At 42.3% G+C, this 19,777-nt stretch overlaps 1 protein-coding gene across 2 annotated transcripts in view; it reads right to left on the bottom strand.

Annotated features, from left to right (window-relative positions):
* Positions 1-12,852, bottom strand: part of LOC105919876 (lipase member H) — a 33,080-nt gene extending 20,228 nt beyond the window's left edge. Inside the window, exons 1-11 of one of the 2 annotated variants that reach the window (XM_036143167.1) lie at positions 12,741-12,852; positions 12,248-12,311; positions 10,806-11,188; positions 10,589-10,697; positions 9,785-9,886; positions 9,592-9,681; positions 9,343-9,510; positions 8,799-8,888; positions 3,371-3,479; positions 3,108-3,281; positions 1,224-3,007 (exon numbers count right to left, since the gene is read on the bottom strand). In XM_036143167.1, the coding sequence (XP_035999060.1) occupies positions 2,923-3,007; positions 3,108-3,281; positions 3,371-3,479; positions 8,799-8,888; positions 9,343-9,510; positions 9,592-9,681; positions 9,785-9,886; positions 10,589-10,697; positions 10,806-11,188; positions 12,248-12,305 (1,368 nt within the window). In that variant the 5' untranslated portion in view covers positions 12,306-12,311; positions 12,741-12,852 and the 3' untranslated portion in view covers positions 1,224-2,922. Of the gene's footprint in view, positions 1-1,223; positions 3,008-3,107; positions 3,282-3,370; positions 3,480-8,798; positions 8,889-9,342; positions 9,511-9,591; positions 9,682-9,784; positions 9,887-10,588; positions 10,698-10,805; positions 11,189-12,247; positions 12,343-12,740 lie in introns of those variants that run through there. The other variant, XM_036143166.1, reaches the window with a different exon arrangement.
* Positions 12,853-19,777: the final 6,925 nt, after the last annotated feature.

Genomic DNA, 19,777 nt, shown 5'->3' with positions numbered 1-19,777 from the left:
AAGAAACTGAATATGAAAACAATCTTTTCATGTCGCTTAAGTGGTGGGAAAAGGAGCAGACTGTTAAAAGTATCCGTGAGGTGGTTTATTGATTCAGTTTGCTGTTGGAATGTTGAATGAGTTTACAAAGAAGCGCCTACAACACCAACTGAGTTGCTGAAATGTTTCGATTCAATCCCGAGAGTCAGCACAGGGGTCCAATCAGGGCATCTTTAGTGGGTCAGTGTCAGACTCCATGACTGAAATCAACTCCCAGATTGCCGCATCGCTGCGCTTTGACCAGCCAGTATTTTAAATTCCAGCCCCGATGTCTCGGCATGGCTTGCAAAACTGTATCATAGTATGTGCTCCATTTACAATAATTTTCACTGTGAAAGAGACTGTTTTGGCTGCTGCAGCTTCCTGCATGCCTGTACTAGGGTGGGCCTGCCGAGGTAAGACACTCTTCGATGTCTGGGGGAGATCTAGTTGAGGCACTAGTCATTAAACCTCACAGCCTTCAAAGCAAATGAGAACAGCTTTTTCCTCTGATTTTGTCCACACAAGACTGAATGAATCTGCATTAGGCCGATCAAATGATCAACCAGACATATTAAAATAGACAGTAAACGTGCTGCTATTAGCTTAACATTTTAGCAGTCTGGGAGCAAGGGTAGGTTTTAATGAAGACAGCGGGTTTGTACGTCTTTAATAACAGGTTTGAATGCTATGCATGTTTTAAGTGACAGGCTGTCAGAGCACTGAAGAGGCCTTTTCAAGCCAGTTAACCCTGTTTCGTAGCTAGATCCAGAGATTGTTGTAACGGAAATGTTATACTTTGTTTTATGTGCTGGATGCATAGATTTAAACGCGTTAAGCTGCAGCATTATAATTAACTTGGCTTGGCAATTCGTTTTAGGGTAGGAGTCATTTCTCCTCTTTGTCTGTTGACAAAACAAGGCTGCAGTACAGGTCGGTGCTGCTGGGTACCGCTTTCAAGAATAACCAGAATCAACTTTATTTGCCAGGTTTGGGGGTATACAGACAAGGAACTTCACTTATATTCCAGCACAACAAAACAGACAGACAAGAAGAATAGTAACTACAGTGTATTACAAAACAAAATAACTTTTTTTAATGGGATATATCAGAACAGGGGCAGTATGGATAAGAGGTTTTTTTTTAAACAACTTATCACAGCCCCCCTCCCCCTCTATAAGAGGGGGAGGTGTTGTTCCATACACCTTTGTTATCCAGACCAGACCCACTGACACGTTTTGTAATGTCTTTGATCTCCTTATGCATACGTTTTAATAAAAATATGTTTGATGTTACTCACCAAGACTCTTTAATAAAAAAATAATCAAAAAAATGACACAATAACATCTGAAACTCCTGCTGGGACAAAATATGATCCTGTCAAGAAAATGGATAAGAGACACAGAGAAAGTAAAGTGGGATACAAATGCTACTGGGTGTTCATACATATTCACACGTTTGATTTTTATTAACTTTAATGCATGTTTACTTTGATTATTTCTTTGTTTTAACAATGGGTCTGGCTAAGAACTAAGTATAGACTTGAGAAAAACTAAGTGCTCCACACATACTCCCCTCTCAAGACTTGGCGAGGAGGTTGAGAGAGTAAAGAACTACAATTATTTGGGTTCTGCTGACCTCTCTGATAGACATTTACATCTGCAGACTCCAAAGGAAAGCCAGGACCATTCAAGAAACCTGCTATATCATATTTTTCTTCACTCCCATCTGGTAAAAGACCTCAAAAGCACAAATGTACAGAATGGGATATATATTCTGACGGCTGCTCACCAGAGAGAGAGAGAGCGATAGATGGCAAACAGCTTTTGGTGAATGTAGTGTGATGATGTATGGCAGCATCTCCCTTATAGGAAAACAAGCCCCGTCATTACTGGAGTAAAACTCAATGCAGAGAAATTAAAGGATTTAACCGGTGACAAATCCATCCTCAAAGTTTCAGAATTTGGCAGTAGAAAGGACAGAATGGGCCACAACCACAATGAACACTTTCAGCTTTGGCATGCCATTAACGTCAGCGCAACCAACACAAACACGTCGGCTTACCTGTACCCAATAATGATTGAAGAGTTAGGAGAAGGTTCCAGACTGTTGAGGTTTTGAACGCTTTTCCTGGATTAATTGTTAAAATTTAATAATAGACAAAACACACACGTCAATACGTTTTGTGTTGAGTTTAGTATCAGTCTGGGGTTCGGAATCAGCCATTCTCTGATCTTAAATGACTAAAATTGGGTTTGGGGCCATAGTATCTGGATTGGGATTTTCCAAACCGTGAAGCGATATATTTCTGGGCACATTTATCTAGATTAAAAACTATAATACATTTGTCTTTTGATGGAAGATGAACAGTTTTTTTTTAACTAATGTAAAGAATATTGAAATTAGCAAGCTGCTCCTTATGTTTTGTTACAAATAAATTGTCTATTCAAATAAATGAAAGGTACAGTTAATAATTTCATAAGCTGGAAGGCAGAAAGGACTGTGTAAAATCGTTTTTCACAGTACTGGAAGGTTCTGTTTGTCTGACGTATTGTCACCAGGTTATCTGGTATTCAGAGTCAGTCAGTAGCAAGACAAAGCTAGATATTCCTGGCGAAGCTGGCACTGGCAGACACAAAAATCAAACAGTAGAGCAGTGTTAAGAAATACAATTCTGATGCTGCTTTTGTTTTATTTTGTTTAATTAAAATAAGAATGCATTTAATCTTTTTTTTTTTTTTTTGTTAAAGTAAAATACCAGAAATCATGTGATTGACCGGGTGGTGCCTTTTCAAATAATCTATTTGGCATCCATTATGTTTTCTCATTGACCAGTCCTTGAGACACCGATGAGCCAGAGGACTCTTCGTCATGAAAGTTCTTCATGCCGTGTTCAGCTTGATTTCAGGGCTGGGTTTCTACACATGGATAAAGGGCGACCTCGACTTCTTTCTTATTCTCAAGAAGAATGTCGTACCGACACAGAGCCCTGCAAGAGAAAAATGCTGCTGTAAACCTGGAGTTAAAGTAAAACATTTGTTTTTCATGGTACACAGTTAAAATTGTGAGAGTGGGTTATTGTGGCGCACCTCTCCTTGTGATCCAGTGGCGTGAAACGGATTTTGAGGATCCGGAGCTTACGTTGGGAGTGACACGCTCTTCCAGGGTGGTATTTCAGAACGACCGTCTTCACTCGCTCAATGTCTCTGTCAAACTGAGCAAGCAGTGTGGTGTCTGTGCTCTTGTTGAAGTTCGTTGCTTTACTGGTTATCAGATAAGAAAAACACCCAAACAGTAGGTTATGGTAGAACATTACAGTAGCACAAGTTAAAGTATGAAAAATGGGTCTTACTGCTCAATGACTTCCTTTGCTTCCGTAGAACCATTACTTAACTTAATATCTATATACCCCCAGTGCGTGTCCTTATTCCAAATCTTCACATCCACTTTGTAGCTTGACACTAAAAGAGCACAACATAGTCATACAAAGTTATTTCCTATACCACATCTGTCTTTTTGCTGAGATATTGCTATGCTATTATACTGCTCGTGACATGCTTATGTAAATTTTTGGAAAAAAGGGCAAAATAATTCCTGGTTTTTCATAAAAATTGGAAACTGTCATGATTTGTCTTGGATAAACCCAGAACACAGCACACACACACACCCAGAGCTGGTTTGCAGAGTTTATTGAAGCAGCAATAAGTGGATGATGAAAGCCAGAGTCATTACCAGACGGAGGTTGCAGGCGTACAGGAACTGGCAGACGGGAACAGACAGGAACAGGACCAGGACCAGGACACGAGCAGGAACAGGACAGGCATGATGTTCAGAGGACTGGAGACAAACCGGTGACAAAGGACAAACTGATGTAGTCTTTTATAGCAGGGTGAGCAGGTGGAGCGAGTCCGTGGTTGATTGCAGCCTGTCAAGTGTTCCCAATCAGGGCTGCACTGGAGACAGGGTCAGAAATGTTCAGAATGCAGCCTCCAGGCTGCATCATGACACTACCCCCCCTCAAGGTCGGCTTCCAGAGGACCAAAACCACCTTGCCTGTGTGAGTGGAGGGTGGTACTGGATGGCGGGCAAAAAACAAAACAAAAGCTGTAACCCATCGGGCGCAGGAACCTCACGGGCGCAGAAACTCAGGAGAGCAGGATCCCTTGTCGGCGCAGGAACCAAGTGGACGCGGGGAAGGCGTCGGAACCCATGAGTGCAGAACCCTTGAGAGCGCCAGGACCAGACGAACCAGAAGCGGGTGTCGCAGAAACAGCGACCCAGGCGAGATGTACCAGAGGCGGCGTCGCAACAGCGACCCCGGGGAGACGAACCAGAGGTGGGGCATTGCGAACAGTGATCCCGGTGAGACGAACCAGAGGCGAGGCGTCTTAGCACAGCGACCCAGGCGAGACGAACCAGAAGCGGGCGTCGCAACAATGACCCCGGGGAGACGAATCCAGAGTCCTGCCAGCTCCTGCACCAAGCTCTGTGTGTGACCGGGTTCATCCTTTGACCGGTTCGTTCTGTCAGGATTTGTCTTGGATGAACCCAGAACACAGCACACACACACACACACACACAGAGCTGGTTTCCACAGTTTATTGAAGCAGCAATAAGTGGATGATGAAAGCCAGAGTCATTTACCAGACGGAGGTTGCAGCGGTACAGGAACTGGCAGACGGGAACAGACAGGAACAGGACCAGGACATGAGCAGGAACAGGACAGGCATGATGGTCAGAGGACTAGAGGCGAACCGGTGACAAAGAACAAACTGATGTAGGCTTTTGTAGCAGGGTGAGCAGGTGGAGCGAGTCCGTTGCTGATTGCAGCCTGTCAGGTGTTCCCAATCAGGGCTGCACTGGAGACAGGGTCAGAAATGTTCAGAATGCAGCCTTCAGGCTGCATCATGACAGAAACCTAGAAATCTTCCAAGAAATCTTGAAAAGTTGTGAGATCTGCTTCTAGTGCCTTGTCTTGTAGTGAACAGCTCTATTTTATGTCAAACATTCTGTAAACCTGACAGATGAATGTGCCAGGTAAATTACTGTAGTTAACGTTTCATTACAACAGTGCAATAGAACATAGCAGCAGCCTAAATCTTCTTTATTCAAGTTTTTAGGGAGCAGCACAGCACGGCTCAGACTGACCTAAAAGTTTTTGCGGTATTGGCTTTAAAAAACGTTTTCTGGCACTTTGTATTGACGTTTTCAAGGCATTTTACATTTTGGATCACAGTTCTTTGGTTCCTCCAAATAACTGTTGCAAATCACCTGGCAAGTAGGGCACAGTTTGTTCAGATGACTGGATATAGATCCACCCCATCTTTCTTGAGGTTAGGAAAGGCGTACCTCAGGGCTCAGTCTTAGGACCAATTCTGTTCACAATCTACATCTGTGCACAATCCTATCAAATGTCTCCTACCATAGTTATGCGGATCTGTCCGTCCGTCCGTCTTCTTCCGCTTATCCGGGGTCGGGTCGCGGGGGTAGCAGCTTCAGTAGGGAGGCCCAGACGTCCCTCTCCCCGGCCACTATGGCCAGCTCCTCCGGAGGAATCCCAAGGCGTTCCCAGGCCAGCCGGGAGACATAGTCCCTCCAGTGTGTCCTGGGTCTTTCCCTGGGCCTCCTCCCGGTGGGACGTGCCCCGGAACACCTCACCAGGGAGGCGTCCAGGAGGCATCCTGACCAGATGCCCGAGCCACCTCAACTGGCTCCTCTCAACGTGGAGGAGCAGCGGCTCTACTCTGAGTCCTCCCCGGATGATAGAGCTCCTCACCCTATCTCTAAGGGAGAGCCCAAACACACTACGGAGAAAACTCATTTCAGCCACTTGTATCCGGGATCTCGTTCTTTCGGTCACGACCCAAAGTTTGTGACCAGAGATGAGGGTAGGAACGTAGATCAACCGGTAAATCGAGAGCTTCGTCTTTTGGCTCACCTCTCTCTTCACCACAATGGATTGGTACAGCGCCCGCTTCACAGCAGACGCTGCACTAATCCGCCTGTCGATCTCCCGCTCCATCCTCCCCTCATTCGTGAACAAGACCCAAGATACTTGAACTCCTCCACTAGGGGCAGCACATCCTCCCCAACCCGGAGAAGGCACTCTACCCTTTTCCGGTTCAAGACCATGGTCTCGGATTTGGAGGCACTGATTTTCATCCCGGCCGCTTCACACTCGGCTGCGAACCGCTCCAGTGAGAGCTGTAGATCACGTCCCGATGAAGCCAATAGGACCATGTCATCCGCAAATAGCAGAGACGCAATCCTAAGGCCACCAAAACGGATCCCCTCAACACCTTGGCTGCGCCTAGAAATTCTGTCCATAAAAGTTATGAACAGAATCGGTGACAAAGGGCAACCTTGGCGGAGTCCAACTCTCACTGGAAACGAGTCCGACTTACTGCCGGCAATGCAGACCAGACACTGACACCGGTCATACAGAGACCTGACAGCCCTTATTAAAGGGTCCGGTACTCCATACTCCCGGAGTACCCCCCACAGGATACCTCGGGGGACACAGTCGAATGCCTTCTCCAGATCCACAAAGCACATGTAGACTGGTTGGGCAAACTCCCATGCCCCCTCCAGAATCCTGCTGAGGGTATAGAGCTGGTCCAGTGTTCCACGGCCAGGACGAAAACCACACTGCTCTTCCTGAATCCGAGATTCAACTATCCGACGGACACTCCTTTCCAGAACCCCTGAATAGACCTTACCAGGGAGGCTTAAGAGTATGATTCCTCTGTAGTTGAAACACACCCTGCGGTCCCCCTTTTTAAATAGGGGGACCACCACCCCAGTCTGCCAATCCAGGGGAACTGCCCCCGATGTCCATGCAATGCTGCAGAGCCGCATTAACCAACACAGCCCCACAACATCCAGAGCCTTAAGGTACTGAGGGCGAATCTCAACCACCCCCGGGGCCTTGCCACCGAGGAGCTTTTTAACCACCTCGGCAACCTCAGCACCAGAGATGGGAGAACCCTACCCAGAGTCCTCAGGCTCTTCTTCCGCAATGGAAGACGTGTTGGTGGGATTAAGGAGGTCTGTTGGTGGGATTAAGGAGGTCTTCGAAGTATTCCGCCCACCGAAACACGACGTCCCGAGTCGAGGTCAGCAGCACACCACCCCCACTGTAAACAGTGTTGGTACTGCACTGCTTCCCCATCCTGAGACGCCGGATAGTGGACCAGAATCCCTTCGAAGCCGTTATGCGGATGATTCTGTAATTTACTTTAAATTTCAGTGTCTGCCTTTGATGGAGTACAGATCCATCTGGAGCAATTGAAACGTTTTTTTTCTTTTTTTTGGAAGTTTATCTGTTTCCTTGAACAATATACCCTTAATTAAAACTACCTAACGTAAAGCTCTTGGGTAGTTGTAGCTAGTCACTAGTTACACTAGGTAAGTGTCTGGGATTAATTGCTGATGTGGAGCGTTCTTATAAAAATTAATCTTAAACATTTCATCTCTAAATCAAGTGTGAACTTAGGTTTCTTTTACTGAAGCTTCTGATAACAGACACTTTTCTGCCTTTGCTTGATTATGGAAATGGTGTGTATATGTGTGCTGCAACCAGTTGCCTATTGTCCTTTTCTGTGCTTTGAGATTTATTGGCGGTTGTAGCCTCACCCACCACTGTGAACTGTACACTAATGGTGGCATGTCTTCCTTGAATGTGAACCAATAAACACACTGGATGAATCTGGTTTACAAGGCTCTGTTTCTACTAATTTATTTATTTTTCTGGTCCTTCAATTGTCCTTTGTTTATATTTATGTTTAGTTTTTCTGTTGTCTCTTTGAAAAATGCAAACAAATCTATTCTGCAGAAAATCGTCACTCAGTAAAAAGGAAATTACGTAAAGTGCTAAATTGGCTTGATAGATGTTTGCTTTAGCTTGCTGGAGATCCTATGGCATGAAATTCTAAATGAGAACACATGAACAACTACAATCTTATCTTTTCTTTAATTTGTTTCTTCAAGGAATAAAAGGCTGAATACACAGGTGCAGACAGAGTGAAAGACGTTTTTCTGTTGTTGATGAAAATCAATGTACTACCTCTAGGTGGGACCACAAACAAAATCAAGCAGATACTATTCTGTTTTCTTTTGAGATAGACCTCATTCGCTGTAACAGATGATTACAAAAAGGAAGGAAAATAAACTCTTTAAATATATCACTCTATAAATGATACCTGGGTATCATTTTTACTAAATAGATTAAAAAAGTTGTCTGGGTTTTTAGTATTTCCTTGTTTATGTATGTTCCTTTTGTTCTTGCCATATTAGGTTCTTTGCACATTAAGTACCATTTCGGTTTCGGTTGAAGGTCCCTTTGTGTGTCAGCCCAGCTCCTTTTGTGTCAGTCTCTGTCCTTCAGCTTCTCTGCTTTCCTTCTGTCACAGCTGTGCCAAATCTACACTGATTGCTCTTCTGAAATGCTTGTCATTTGGCTTCACCTGCTTATTTATTTAAACTCACTGGTTCTCTGCTGGATTCCTCTGTTGTTCTGCTCTGGATTCTGTTTGACTGCCCGTTTCATGTCATGGGACTGTTGGACTGTTCTCCACGTGCAAGACCAACCTGTAAGTTCCTTTTTTCTTCATTATTAAAAGCTCTGTGTTTGCCACAGCCCCTTTGTGAACTTGAGTCACTTCTACAAAGCATGACGGATACGGCAAGGCCTAATTGAACAACAAGGAAATACTGAAAGAGCAAGAAAAATCAAAACCCAAACAGAGTGTGATGACCTCAGCAAAATAGAGCTAGCTTACCGCAAAATGGAGACTCTGCATTTGTGGTGAAGTAGTACTTTGTTTGCTTCTGTTGAATCAGGATATCCTTTCTCTGGATGATATCATAACCTGATTGGAGTACACGCATGTACATGAGTCTGAATGTTAAGAAATGTCATTATACAGTCATATTTAATAAATTAGAATATTATTGAAAGGTTAATTTATTGCAGCAACTCAGTTCACTAAGGGAAACCCATTATATTGATTAACACAGACTGATGATGCTTTAAAGCCATTATTTCTGTTAATTATGATTTTCTCCACCTCCAACTAATAAAAACACAACAATTAAGATTATAATGTTGCATAAGACCAACAATAAAAGCAAAGGTTTTCATGCAGAAATGGGAACTTAATGAAAAGTACGTTTATACAAGCTTGAAGGTAGCTTTATTCAAGTGGGGCTTTTAATTTGACAAACAAGCCTCTTAGAAATACATGTTTTAAGTTTTTGAAGAATTATTATTATAACAATAATAAGAAATATTTGGGTAATAATGTAATCAATGACACCACCAACCAAAAATAGGACATCCAGCATCGCCAAATGAGTCGCAGCTTGTGCATTTTCCATCCTGAAAATCCGCAAAGGAGGAACAGGGGAACGCTGGGCTGCGGCACGTCTCATTTATAGTGTCCAGAAAAAGAAACACTGACCTCTGGTGGTCGCATTTAAAATAAGAGGATCCTGTGTAATATGGAATATTATCATGTAAAAATTACAGCTCATTAGACAGCAACACAAGTTGACTCATTCCTTCAACCTTACCGGAAAACAAAGTCGTTGGACAGCCAGGCTGGTCTGTTCCCCCGTTGGCATAGAAATCAACGTGACCCAGTGGTGCCCTGTATCCCAGAGCTGAAAACCAAGAAGACATACAATAATCGCTACAAACACACACCTTTTTTTAAAAAAAAGCAACATCAATTTGTACTTTAAAGCCACAATCAAACCAGCTGACAATCGATGTCTGTGTGCAGCACGTCGACAAACTGAGCGTCTGTGGGGTCCAGTCGGTCTTTTAGAGGTTTGCCAGTGAAACTGGGCCCAGCGGGATCCAGAGCTGCAAATATCACATCAGTACAGATCAGATAAACAGGTCAGTTGATGTTTAAACCCAGAAATTGACAGAATAAAAAAACTGTGCAACACATGAGAATTATATTAGGGTAAAACAGGCTGTTCTTCCACAAACGTATGCATCCCCTCCCAGGAATTTCCTCAAAACAGCTACCTACTTATCAGGACTTCATTCTGAATAATAATCCTCTTTATTTTCATTTCAACAAAATGAGTTCTCTGCATTTAATCCACCCCCTTGATGAGCAGCAGGCTACCACTGTGCAGCACTCAAAGAGCATTCTGGTGCTAAGGGTCATGGGCTAGGACTCAGAAAGATAGTCTGTGGGATTTGAACCCAGAACCTCTGTGACACATGTGCAACGCTCTAACCTCTAGGCCATCACTGCTCTCAAGAATAAAATTTGTCACCGGCATTTAATCAATCATTCTGGGGCTTAAGGTCTCTCCAGGATGCGAGTGCCCCCTGCTCTCTAATGAGTAGGCCACCAATCCCTCAATCATTCTGAAGGCTGATAATATTCTCAAAAACATGCATTACAGAAGGACATTTAGGACAAGGACATTTACATCTATATTCACGAATTTAAAATAACAATTGTGGCTTCAAAGAATTTAGCCTTTCAAGTCTATCGCACTATGAATCACACGGACACAAAATCATGTTCCAACACGCAGAACGTACCTGTTATTCTTCCGATCGAGCTGTTCATATTAGCTCCCACGAAACCGGAAATGTGGGCTCCCAGGCTGACTCCAATCATGTGCAGCGAGCTCAGAGAAGCACCGTGATCCTGAAACAACATTTTTAGTTTTTTTTTTTTTAGTTGCACAAAGTTGTCAGGGACATTGTTCTCTTGGCACAGAATATTTGGTTACAGAGGATAAAAGACACTTTGCACCTGCATCATTTTAATGAAAGCAGTGAGGTTCTCTGCCACTTTGTATGTATTTTTCACTGCCTGAGGGTAATTAAGAGTAGCGGCTCCATAGTTCCAGTCCACTATTATAACATTCATGTCTTCTTTGGCCAGCAGTCTCTTTGTGAGGTCGCCCAACCACAAAGGGGGAGATCCGGTGGGCCGAAATCCGTGGACCACGAAGGTGGTTGGTTTGGACATGTTGAACTGGGGATGCGCGGTCAGGTTGGTGTGGGACAGGAGGGCGCCACAGCTGTCGTCATCTCTGGTGTAGAGCAACAGCCTGACTCTGACACTTGTGCCGATGATGGAGTGATGGAGTTTTAGGTCTGTGAATTTCTCACATCCTTCCGGAACCGGAAGGGCTAGTGGAGACAATAAAAAAGATGCTTACTTTGAGTTTGGTCAGCATTCTTCATGAGAGGTTGTGTAGTTTATTTTTTTATTTTTTGTGATTCAGGTGCACTAAAATGTGTGTCCTGTAACTGTACCTTTCACTAGTTAGGCCTAGAACTAGAACAGTGATTTACAATTTATCATTTGTACATTTAGAAAGTGTTTATTGTGTATAGTTATGGTTTAATTAGAAAATAGTTAGGCCTTTTTGTTTTGTAAAACTCCTCAATCATGCATCTCTTTAGCCCCATTTCACAAAGAGACACTACTTTGTGTTTAGTAATCGTAGATCACAGTAAAAAGAGAAAAAAAAGGGGAAATTTGTGGTTGTAACGTGACAAAATGTGAAATATTCAAGACTTGTTTTCATAAATAGTTTCAGATGCAAGAGCTGTGTTTCTCGCCTTGAGGAAAAACTGGTCTAGATGCTTTGGATGCATCTCTGCTTCAAAAACACCTCGCTTCAATCAACGACTGATGAGCCGGTCGTTTCAATCGGGTATCTTAAAGTTGGGGCGGATCTAAAATGCGCTAGACGATTGAATCCAAATGTCTACTTATGCACTCGATTGCGCAGTTCCTCCACCAAGCTCTCATCTTTCTTAAAACTGTCAAATAAAGCTTACCAAAATGTGGGCTTCAAAAGTGGTGGTGAAAACATTTGTATTAGTGGGTTTCCTCCTGAGCTTTGCAAAGGAACTTGCCTCTTATTACTTTCTGAGGCAGTACAGCTGGAAACGTTTGACAAATCATCAGCTAGCCTCTTGCACAACAGGAGTCAGGCTCCTTTTACACAGTTCCCAGAACGGTGAGCTGTACAACCACAAAGCAAGGCCGTTTACTATAAATGTGTTGCTTTTCTCAAGAAATCTCAGTTCCACAGCTGCGGCCGGGCTGTTTGTGCGGCTGCACTTGTGATACACCTAAGGTCAGAAGTCAGCATCCTCTTAGGTTTGTGTTTGAATATCATACACAGACAACCATGTGACAGACATGTGTTTCTCTTTTCTCAGTGTCATGTTGCCTACCTTTGCAGAGGTGAGCTGTTATCAGCAGAAAAGGTGCGAGATACGGCCACAAAAACATCTTGAACTGTAGACAGAAACATCAAAGTTAAACTGAGCTGTTAAAAACTATTTAGGCTGAATTGGGTCTTTGCTATATCATAAAACCTCTATTGGTCTTTGAGTGGCTGTTAATGAGTGCAGAGCTTTCTTATCTACCTACTCCTTCATGTAGGGAAAGATCAGAACACAAAAAAACAAACATTACTTATTTACAGAGGAGGTGCGGGTTAGGCAAACTACAAACCAGAAACAAGTTTAATTTTCTGTCTCACAAAAGCAATAACCACAGCCACGACGGAGAAACGGACACATTCGATCGTTGTCGGCCAAAACACAACACCTTGACCTTTCTACCGCTGGTTTTCTCAGCTCCAACAGACGTCACACACTGACTGAATGCTCCCTGCTCTCACTGGAACGATCCTTCATGAGATCTGTTGTTTTTGATCCTTACCTTTGGCTGTGTTGTGATGTGTTCTGTGGCTTGCTGTGTCAAAGGTCTACAGCGCTCCTGTGTTTGGATCGCCACATATTTGGGAGACGTTCACTCCAGGAAGAACAGCAAAACAATACTCCCGCCCTGCAAGCTGTCACAAGGATGACCACACCCCTTTCTAGGAGTTATTACAGTTGTAGGTAGGTGAAGAAAAAAAACTGAAGTTGCTCCCAGTTTAAACTGGTTCTTTGACTTGTTTTATTTTTTTCAATGTAAATTGAAACCTAACCAAATAACAGACAAAAGTCTACTTAAAATGTATTTATAAAACAGATTTTAGTTCCTGCAAAGCTATGAATGACAGTGAAAAATCCCAAAAAGGTTAATAATAAAACAGCTGTACTTCCATTCTGAAGCTGAACACATTTAGCTTCCCATCCAGGAAGATTTCTCAATTCAAAATGTCTAGAGTAGTGTGGAGCTCCAAGCTTTGTAGACCTGCACAACAATGGAGAGTTTTAACGACTCTCCATTGTTGGGGCGATCAGTTCCGGGTGAATCTACATGTGAATCTAAGCTCTAATGAAACCTCGTCTGCCGGTCTGTAAAGCTTGGATCTCCACACTACTCCTACTCCGACATTTTTAATTGAGAAAGCTTCCTGGATGGGCAGCGAAACATCTTGAGCTTCAGAATAGAGGTCCAGTTGTTTAATTTTTAACCCTTTTTGGCTTGATCATGAGCTGGATGACTGAGAATCTTCATCAACAGAAAGTGAAAACTGTAAAACAGGGGTCATCAACCTTTTTTAAACTAAGAGCTACTTCATCTGTGTCATGATTTTGTCTTGGATGAACCTGGACACAGCACACACACAGAGCTGGTTTCCAGAGTTTATTAAAGTAACAGGAACTGGTAGACAGGAACAGACAGGAGCGGGACCAGGAGACGACTGGGAACAAGCCAGATATGGTGTACAGAGGACTGGAGACGAACTGGTGACTATGGACAAACTGAGGTGAGTTCTTATAGTGGTGTGAGCAGGTGGAATGAGTCCAAGGTTGATTGCAGCCTGCCAGGTGTTCCCAATCAGGGCTGCACTGGGGAAGGAGCCGGAAAATGTTCAGAATGCAGCCTTCAGGCTGCATCATGATAACCGGTACTGTGTCACATGAAGGGCTGCCTGTACTGACCTTTGAACTACAAGAGTCCATGATCACCTTAACTTTACCTAATGTGAACATGTTTTTAATGCTTTTGCCATTTTTAAATCTATGTAAATACAAGTATGATTAAGAAGGAAGAACAACTGATTAAAATAACACTATAGATGCAGTTCACTGGAGAATTGTGCTACTTTTTTGAACAAGCTTGCGGGCACCACATAGGGTCCTGGGGGACTACCAGTTGCCTGTGGGCACCATGTTGGTGACCTTGCTGTAAAAAAAAACAGCAAATAAATAATAAAGCAGATGCTCATTCCACCAGTATCATATTGTATTTAATTACTTTAAAGTGTTGTTCTCACAGCTTGGTCTACTGGAAAACATAATGAATCAGAATTAGAAGAAGTGTGTGGGAGGGGGGCACACTCTGTAAACCACAACATTCAGTTTAAATAAACTTACTCAGTTCTCATTAACTTGTTTATACAATAAGTGCTGTAAACTGTTAGATAACAATAGCTTGATGACCTGAAATATTTAGGTTGAGTCCATGCAATTATTTGAAAGAGGTGGAGACTTGTGCAGATCAGTTTAATCTCATTAGTTTATTGTTATTATCCATCCATCCATCCATTTTCCAAACACGCTTATCCCTATTGGGGTTGTGAGGAGTGCTGGTGCCTATTTCCAGCTGTCAATGGGCGAGAGGCGGGTACACCCTGGACAGGTCGCCAGTCTATCGCAGTATTCTTCCTCTTTTTTTTTTTTGGCCATGGGTGTGGCCAGAAAAAAATAGCAAAGTTGCTGTTTCTATTAATGGGATGTATATTCAATATTATAGAATACAGGACTTGGTAAGAAGTTATACTGCGATCTGCTGGTTGTTTGATGAATCAGACATAAATACTTCACAAAGATAAAGAGCTTCAGTGTCTTAAGTAGTAAGTCTTGTCGAACTGCAAGGCTGAATTACATGATTAATGACATGGAAACATAAGAAGGAAATATGTAAAGTAGCTTAGGGATCCAGACGGGATGCTCCCTGCAAGCAGATGAGGTCTAAACGCTGATTCCCCAAAAACAGCTCACTGTCGCTATTAAGTTAAGTCTACTCAAAATTTCACAGAGTTGTGCAAATTTAATGTGTACCACTTGCACATACATTTTTTTTGAGGCATAGAGTTTGCATACATTTATTTCTCAAAGTAAAATCAATGCATCTTACATTGTGCAATACACTGCTTAGGTTATGGTGAGTTCTTAATGTCGAAGACCAGAATAAAGCCCGGAAGAAATACTGGAAATGTTTACTATATAGCTGTCCGTCCGTCCGTTTTCTTCTGCTTATCCGGGGTCGGGTCGCGGGGGAATCCCAAGGCATTCCCAGGCTAGCCGAGAGACATAGTCCCTCCAGCGTGACCTGGGTCTTCCTCTGGGAAGACCCAATATAGCTGTGTAAACCTGAAATACCAGTTTTTCAAGATTATGCTTATATTGTAAAAGTGCTCCAACATTTTCGGAAATCTTCGTCCCCGGTGTGTTGTCAGTCAGCTCACCTGCCCACGACGTGCCGGAGGTGATCTGACAGTAAGCGCAGCGGGGGTGGAAGTGTCGGGAAAACGTTCAGGTTCCCACAGCTACTTTCTGGCCTGAAACGTTGCAAAAGTTAATTTTGTCATAGTGTAAAACACCGCAGTTTAATCACATTTCTTATAAATTTTGTGTTTATCAAACAATATCATAGTGTCAATATGGTATTTGGGCCGCGGCCCTACCGGCCCTACCGGTTCCGCGGCCCTTGCTCGTAAAGTGGGACCCAAAGGGTTCCCGTGTTGGAACCGGGCAGTGCTGGAACTTTTAGTACGGATCAACATGAATGCTTCATAGAGCTTTAACACACAAGATCAAAGATTTAGCTTTTATCTACAATTTAGGATTCATCTAATTAGGTAAGGCCTGTTTTAGGTACCTATGCGCACATTATTTTGAAATTACATTAGACTGGATAAGCTAAAACCTGTTCAGTAACCAAGGTCGAATCCGTCTACTCTTCCCCACCCTGAATACCCTCCAACTCCTTTCTCCACTCACCCCTACGATGGACAAAAATCCACCACTCCAAACTTACAACACCAGGAGCAAAGGCAGGAGAGGTTCAGTGCGGGCAAGGGAACCCCAGAAAAAGCTACCCCCCCAGGGGGTAGTAAAAACTGCAAGGCCCCCTCCCAGGGAGATCTGCTCTCGGCCAATCTGAGCCTGAAAACCCTGTATTGAATCTAAGTGTTAACGTTACCAGCTAATATTAAAGGATCTTTAGAGCCAATCCGATCCTGGTTCTTCCTATATCAAATCAAAAAGGTGCATAAACCATAGATCCTTGTGTGTCTGAAGCAAACATTTTCCATTTTTTACCATAAAACCATATTGATCAACATGATGTAACATTAAAGTGTAGATGTCTTAACACAAAAAATCAAACATGTGAGTCAGTGGAACAGAGCAGTTAAGCAAACAGCAACACAATATGAGAAGAGTCCTAAACGTCAAGAACGCAAAGTTAAGAAAGCCTTCAGGCCTTTCAGGCACAAGGCAGAAATTAATCTAATCGCGCTTAGGGTCTCTTCAGGCAACTCCTCCCGTTGAAGAATAAGGAATCAGAGTTCTCTGGCTTCTTCATCCCCAGTCCTCTTCTTGGTTCCTCCTCGCAGGCTGGACGATTGAGCTGGATGGTAATTAATGTTCAGTTCTGGATTGGGCCATGAGCATTTTATCTTGCATTTCTCTCTAATAAAACACTTTGTGAAGATGGTCTGCAGACACGAGTCCTTGTTTCCACTGGAGAACAGAAACAAGGTGTAATTAGTGTTCTTATCAAAACCCCTTTCATGTGTCATTTATTAAACATTCTCCAAGCACTTTCACATTCAAGATATTTCTGTCCACAATTATTTAGCTCTCAGAATTCTGCTATTTAATTATTAGTTAAAAGAGTAATCTTTAAGTTCAAATGTATCTGCAGTGAATTCATAATAATTCTTAAAAGAATGCTTTCAATGTGTGTCTTAACTGTTGTCTGACAGTTGAAGTTCTCTGTAACATAAGTTCATCAACATATTTGTTTCATGTCATTTCCCATTTATTTTGAAAACCCAACTGAGAAAAAGAAAGCCTTTCCATGTGAAAGCTTTTCCCTCTCTCTCTCCTTTTTTTATTTTAAGTGAGGTGCTGTTCTGCACCGAAAAGACAAAATATTTACACCATGCTGTTACTGTTCAAGGATGCCAAGGTTCTACAAAACAAAGCAGCGAGCAGGACAGCTTTTTGAACAAACAAAGCTACTTAAGCAAATCAGAATTAGTTCCCAAATTAATCCTAAAATGAAGTAAACCATACATGTGATTATTTGCCATTTTCTTAAACTGAGGATTGAGGACTTTGATTAAGAAGTTCTTGGATGAACGCGTCTCTGCGTTCCTATTTGTCTAGGCCTCGGTAATCTGATCTATGTATTCTGAGTGCCTGGTCAGGAAGGGTTAAGGTTCTCTGAAGCTTTCTGTTTTCAGCAACCCTGTAAACCCAGAACCTTTTACAGTCAGTGTAAGGTGTCAGGTGACCTGTGGGACCACCTCGTCGTCCCTCTGGTTCCACCAGCTGTGTCAAGTCCACAGCAGCTCGTCCTGGGTGCCATGCCCCAGGGGTCTCCACGTCCCCCTGTGTGGAACGTCTCTTATTGTAAGGATCTCACCTTATGTGCCGTTCAAGATGTTCTTTACACAACAGGAGTTCCAATGTGGGGTGTCTTTGCTGCTTTGATGTTCCTCAGAGAAAACCCTCATTCACTGATACATCTCTAAGCTGTTACCCTTTTATCATCACAGGCCCCTAACGATCCTGACCAGATCCAAAGTGTCCCCATAATTGAATCTAATTAAATTGATCTTACTTATTTTCTGTATGTAAGACAATAACCATTAAATTATCCTTATCTAAAAGCCCTTAGGTTAACAGTCAGCTAAAACTCAGTGTTATGTGTTTTTTCCCTTAGGATTTTCAACTGGTTAAAAAGACTATTGAGTTATTTGTGTTCTAGTCAAGAGATATCAGATTACTCTACGTATATAGTGAAAACTAATTAATTCATTTATTTATTTAACTGTTGATATAATACCCACTTTATTAGGTTGCTCTATGATTCCCATCAAGTTACTTCTTTAAAAGTTTTCACCTTTACATAATCCTAATGTGTTTCATAATGTGTGTTTTGTTTTAATTGTGTACAACAAAATCTGAAGTGAAATGCATGAAGTCGTGTCTGCAGAACTCATCTGTGTTTTTTTGTCGAAGGTTGTCCGATGCCTCAGTCATAGTCCTTCATTGTCCATTTTCAGCCCAATGTCTGAGATCAGCAGCCAAACATTCTCCTTCCCTTCAACAGTCCATCCTCCAGTCCTCACGCCTGCAAACAGAATGAATTCTGACAGCATTTTTTGCCAAAGAAACGCTCCATAGGTTGAAAAGAAATTACAGCAAAGCAGTCACAAACATTTTAACTACAGTGTTCCCTCTAACATGACAAACATAAAAGAAACAAAAGGATAGAAAAAAATAAATCAAACTTTGTCTCTGACAAAATAAAACTCAAAACTGGATCAGGCTGAAGTCAATGACATCACCTTTAGTCCTTGTCCCAAGGATCAGCCCCCCATGGCACTGCAGCACTGTTTCTGCATTCTCTCACATCTGAGAATGTCTAAAAAGAGACTAAATCTCTATGTTAGCACATTCCTATCATATTGACCAGGTTTCTTTGCAAAGAAAAAGAAGCAGAAAGATAGAGCTGTTAATAGCAGAAAGCAACAAACATCTTTAAGACGCCACCTTTCCCGCCAGAAGATCTCCTGGCTTGGTTAAACTAAGTATAATTTAGTGTCCAAATCTCATAATGACTCCTTACCGCACTGCTAGCACTGTCTTCTCAGAGTCTTCTGTTGGCAGAAAGGTGGCGTCTCCTTTAATCTGAAAGCAATAACTCAGAGAAAAACAAGAGTGTTAATAGCACGCAGTTAAAACCCTGGTCCCCTTAGTGTCCCTTTAACGTGATGTTGTTCTGCTTTTTCTTGCTCATCCTGGGAAGGTATCTATTCCTCACCTCTCGTTTGAAACTCTGTTCAAAACACCTCTAAATGAACAAAACAAAGAAATAACCAAAAAACAAAGCAAAACGCTCCCAACGAGCACAATTATGTTTTTTCCCAATATGACAAAGATTATTGACTTATTATTACAAACTTTTGATTTCTTTCTGGTCCTTTGACCATGTGTATTTACTGTAGTAATACTTTATTCATATATAACTTTTCAATCTAAATTGGTCAAGGGTGAAACTTTAAAACAATGATTTTTTTTCCCTTTTAGGTTTACTGAACTTCTAGTTTCTCTGTAAATGATAAGAGTTTTCCCCGTAAGCACATTGAGAAGGCTACCCAAAACAACCCAAGATTAGAATTAGAATTTAACCCTTCAGAAGCTGGCTTTATTTTATTTTTTCCCCTCTGACATTTTTCGTGCCCCCAGGCCAGAACACACAGACCCAGCCTTGCCATAACATTCAGATGTTTACATCATGGTCAGATTTGTTTTTCATATCTATTGTCCTTCTCAGGTTATACTGTCCCTCTTAGGTTCACCTCAGTTCAGCGTGTCTGGGTAATATCAGATGTTTTTGTAACTGATGATGCGTTTTAATGTGAACTTCTGATATTTTGACGCTTTTAAAAGTTTCTCATTAGTTGCATTCAAATTACAAGTAAAAAATAAATAAAATAAATGAATAGAAAACCCTTAGAAAAGCAATTCATATTTAGTTCCATACAGTTTGTTCAAAGCACA

Source organism: Fundulus heteroclitus, chromosome 11 (genome assembly GCF_011125445.2).
Source record: "Fundulus heteroclitus isolate FHET01 chromosome 11, MU-UCD_Fhet_4.1, whole genome shotgun sequence".
Lineage (NCBI taxonomy): Eukaryota > Metazoa > Chordata > Actinopteri > Cyprinodontiformes > Fundulidae > Fundulus > Fundulus heteroclitus.
This window is presented reverse-complemented; position numbering and strand designations above follow the sequence as displayed.